The sequence below is a fragment of the Clupea harengus genome, chromosome 18, assembly GCF_900700415.2.
Source record: "Clupea harengus chromosome 18, Ch_v2.0.2, whole genome shotgun sequence".
Taxonomy (NCBI): Eukaryota; Metazoa; Chordata; class Actinopteri; order Clupeiformes; family Clupeidae; genus Clupea; species Clupea harengus.
In genome coordinates, this window is record NC_045169.1 from 25,888,461 (window position 1) to 25,893,460 (window position 5,000).

Sequence of the window (5,000 nt, forward strand, 5' to 3'; positions counted from 1 at the left end):
ATTAATGAAACCCTTTTAATATAAATACACCTCATACATCCACCTCCACTGACACATTTATTTTGTTTTTACAAGAAGCTTCGTAGAAAGGCATATCATGCCTGAGGATCTGTCGCCTAATCTGTCTCGGTATACATATCCAACAATCTAATCCAATATATCAAATTTGTAGTCAATATATGCATTTACACTATATATCCAAAAGTATTCGGACGCCTGACCATTACACCAACAGGGACTATAATGACCTTGTATTCACTTATCAGTGCCTGACCTCATAAATGCTCTACAGAATTAATTCCCACAGAAACACTCCAGGAAGAGTGGAAGCTGTTATAGCTGCAAAAGGGGAACCAACTCCACATTAAAGTATTTGTATTTGAATACAATGTCATTACAGTCCCTGTTGGTGTAATGGTCAGGCGTCCAAATACTTTTGCCCATATATGTAGTGTATGTATATATCTTGGTGTGTAGATTTGTCCCCCCCCCCCCCCCCCCCCCACACACACACACACCTTTCAGTGTGATGCGTGCCCAGGGGTGTGTAGGGTACATAACTGTGGCATTGGTGATCTGCTAGATGATGTCCTCAGCCTCTCCTCTCTGACCCCTGTCTCTGTCTCTATTAGTCTCAGTGTGAATGCATTGTGTCTGTCTCTGTCTCTGTGTCTGTCTTTCCATTGAAGGGACCGGTATAGTTAATATGCCATAGTCAATAATTCAATGTTTCTTATACCTAGTTATAATTGTAAATTTTTTGGATTTTACTAGCATGTAAGCATTCCTGGGTGAATATACCTTGGGTTGACCTGAGGAGTGAGGTGTGATAATAGCTCTCACCTTCCCCCCCAGGTCAACACAAAGAGCCTCGTCTCTAGGGCCTATTTGAATAGACGGTAACACCCCTAAATTCCTTGGATGAAGATTTAGATATGCTGAGGTGGAGCTCTGTGAGGGAGGGTGGATCTTCAAGTCTCTGTCTCACAGTGGTCGGCCACCATTGTACAAGAATAAACCTGAAGCCATGACTGACAAACCTAAGACTGAATCTTCAATATATGGTATAAATCTAAATACCATTACCATGTGTCTCTCTCTCTCTTCAGTTATGTAAGGGAGGGGGTGGTTATCATTCATCACTTAGGGGAAATGGACTGAGTTTCTTTCAGTGTTTCTTTTGAAGTTTTTCAAATGGTGTTTTAAATGAAGGGGTTTAAATAAAACTCTTTTGTTGTGTGTCTCAGTATCTGTGTGTGTGTGTGTGTGTGTGTGTGTGTGTGTGTGTGTGTGTGTGGGTGTGTGTGTGTGTGTGTGGGTGTGTGTGTGTGTGTGTGCGTGCGTGCGTGCGTGCGTGCGTGCGTGCGTGCGTGCGTGTGTGTGTCTACCTTCCAGTGATATGAGTGCCCAGGGCTGCCTAGGGTACATGAAGGTGGCGTTGGTGATCTGCTGGCTGATGTCCTCGTCCTCGTTGAAGGGGAAGGTGCCGCTGAGGCTCACGTAGAGGATGACCCCCACCGCCCACATGTCCAGCGAACGGTTGTACCCGCTGCTGCTTATCACCTCGGGCGCCAGGTACGCCGGCGTGCCCACCACCGACCGCCGGAACGACTTCTCGCCGATGATGCGCGCGAAGCCGAAGTCACACAACTTCACCTGGAGAGAGGGGGTGAGGGGGCGGGGGCAGACATTGGGCGAATCAGACAGGGATAGAGGGAGGGAGGGAGGGAGAGAGGAGAGAAAGAGAGACTGAGTAAGATTACTGTACTTCAGGACAAAACACACACTTTTACACTCACAAACTTACACAAACGTACACCCACATATACACACACAAACACACACACACACACGTATACACATACACAGATACACACACACATACAGACACAGATACACACACACATACAGACACAGACACAGACACAGATACACACACATGCAGACACATATACACAGACACAGATACACACACACATGCAGACACAGACACGCACACACACACATACACAGACACAGATACACACACACATGCAGACACATATACACAGACACAGATACACACTAGGGCTGTCAACGAATATTCTAAATTCGAATATATATTCGAATAGTTGTTAAAAATAGAATTTCGAATGTGAAAATTAATATTCGAATGTAAAAAAAAACAAAAAAAACAGCGGCAGCACTGTCTGCTTTGCGGGTGGGCGCGCGCCTGAGATCAGGGACAGGTCACAGGAGTCGCACTGTCTGGCAGAGTCACTGCTGACAGTTGACTTGCGAGATGCAGAAAGTGCAGAATCCAGCTCGACCGCAGCAGAGAACGTGATTGTAACCCCAAAACATCTAAAGAGTGATGTCTGGAAATATTTCGGATTTTGGTCAGTTGATGGTAAACTTGTTGAGCCTACAGCTAAAGTAGTGTATAAGCTATGTAAGCTAGAGTTAGCTTACCATTCAACAACTAGCAACTTGAGGCTACATCTCCAAAATGTGGAGATGTAGCCTCAAGTTGCTAGTTGTTGAATGGTAACCTAACTCTAGCTTACACACTGCTTTAGCTGTAGGCTCAACAAGTTGCCTCACTGCTGACAGTTGACTTGGTGGAAGATGGCAGAAAGTGCAGAACACTGCTTGACCGCAGCAGAGAAAGTGATTGTAACCCCCAAAAATCTAAAGAGTGATGTCTGGAAATATTTCGGATTTTGGGCAGTTGATTGTAAACTTGTTGAGCCTACAGATAAAGTAGTGTGTAAGCTATGTAAGCTAGCGTTAGCTTACCATTCAACAACTAGCAACTTGAGGCTACATCTCCAAAATGTGCATCCAAGTGAATATGGCATAATATGTGGAACTTCAGCGAAACAGCCACGTCTGGATACATATTTTGCGCCGTCCGTCACAAGTTCGTTGCCTGCGGCACGACAAGAGGCCTGCACGCAAAAATTGATTTTGTTCATATGCAAGGACATGAGGCCGATCAGTGTGGTGGATAGGATAGGCTTCAGGGAGTTCTGTGAAGCACTGGAACCAAGGTACCGTATCCCTTGTTGTCGTTAATTTAAACCGCTATGCGCAGAGAGCGCGACGGTACGGGAGAGGCAGAGAGAGGGAGAAAGAAAGAGTGCGTGTGTGCGAGCAAGAGGCCAAGCTCTGCGGTCTTGGCCATTAGTTAATTTACTTATTTTTGTGTAGGAAATATGTTTAAACTTAAATAAATTACCTATACAAGTAGTTATGTCTCGTTGTATTCATTTGTCCTGTTATTGACGTGCCTAATGCGCAACCAGAAATTCGAATATGTTCGAATATATGTGTTTTTTTAAAGCGAATATTCGAACGTAATTTTTGAGCAATTTTGACAGCCCTAATACACACACACACACACACACACACACACACACGTGTTCCTGTTGAGTACACACCTGAGGGAAAGGCTCAGGGGAAGCCAGTAGCACATTCTCAGGCTTCAGGTCACAGTGAGCAATGTGCTTAAAGTGCAGGTACCGGAGGGCCTCCAGAATCTACACACACACACACACAGAGAGACACACACACACACATCCAGAGACACACACACACACACACACACAAAACAGATACACACACATATACAAACCCAGAGACACACACACAAACACAAAGAGAGAGAGAGAGAGTTCAATATAGAGTGATCCAAATAGTGCCATAAAAAAGCATCTATGACAAACAGGTTTCCAGACACATTTCGGTGTCATTTAGCTCACAGATATGAAGCAATTTCACCACAGATCTGTCTCATAAAAGCCTTTCTTCCTGACATGTTGTTTTCTGTACTTGAGAAGAATGGGAGTACACTCCGAGCGACTGACTTGCGTGACCAGGAAGCGGGTGGTCCGCTCCGGCAGGCTGCCGTTCTCATGGGACAGGATCATCTCCAGCATGTCGCTATGGAGCTTCTCCATGACGACGAAGACCAGCTCCGACGTCTCGTAGACACCCTCCAGCAAGACAACCCCCAAATGGGACAGGTTCTGTTTGCGTATGCATGTGTGCACACAAACACACACACACACACACACACACACACACACACACACACACAAACACACAAACATCCACACACACACACACACACACACACACACACACACACACACACAGAGAGCCACACACACACACACACACACACACACACACACACAAACACACACACACACACACACACAGAGAGAGCCACACAGTATGTTAGGAGCCAGGAAAGTAACCAAACAAGCCCAAATTCCCACTGTCAGGGACACACAGACCTATCAGACTCACCTGTCAGGGACACACAGACCTGATGTCCGTGTTTATCAGTCTATCAGACTCACCTGTCGGGACACACACACCTGATGTCCGTGTTTATCGGTCTATCAGACTCACCTGTCGGGACACACACACCTGATGTCCGTGTTTATCGGTCTATCAGACTCACCTGTCGGGACATACACACCTGATGTCCGTGTTTATTGGTCTATCAGACTCACCTGTAAGATGGCCTCTTCATTCCTCATCTGCCTCTCTAGGTTGGTGGGGAAGCGTGTTTTATCGATCACTTTGATTGCCACGGGTCGGCCCGACTGCCTGTGTGTACCTGTGAACACACAGCGTTTAGAATAGGATCACAGTATCTGTGTGTAGCCTGCTGTGAACACACACCATTTAGAATAGGATCACAGTATATGTGTGTAGCCTGCCACACACACACCTGTGAACACACACCGTTTAGAATAGGATCACAGTATCTGTGTAGGTAGCCTGCCGTCATTCATGGAACACACAGCGTTTAGAATAGGATCACAGTATCTGTGTGGGTAGCCTGCCGTCAGGATCACAGTATCTGTGTAGGTAGCCTGCCGTCATTCATGGAAGTGAACAACCTCAGGTCAGTCCAGATTTAATTTAAACCTTCGATCGCCAGACCACAACTGGAAGGTGTACCTCAAACTTTGAGAGATAGCTCGGGTCATGCCATAAGTCAA

At 45.9% G+C, this 5,000-nt stretch overlaps 1 protein-coding gene across 2 annotated transcripts in view; it reads right to left on the bottom strand.

Moving 5' to 3' along the window:
• prkd4 (protein kinase D4) overlaps window positions 1–5,000 on the bottom strand; it is a 21,932-nt gene that overhangs the window by 767 nt on the left and 16,165 nt on the right. For both annotated transcript variants that reach the window (XM_031585242.2, XM_031585244.2), the window contains 4 exons: window positions 4,506–4,612; window positions 3,849–4,010; window positions 3,423–3,521; window positions 1,389–1,656 (listed from right to left, as the gene is read on the bottom strand). In XM_031585242.2, the coding sequence (XP_031441102.1) occupies window positions 1,389–1,656; window positions 3,423–3,521; window positions 3,849–4,010; window positions 4,506–4,612 (636 nt within the window). The remainder of the gene's footprint in view (window positions 1–1,388; window positions 1,657–3,422; window positions 3,522–3,848; window positions 4,011–4,505; window positions 4,613–5,000) is intronic.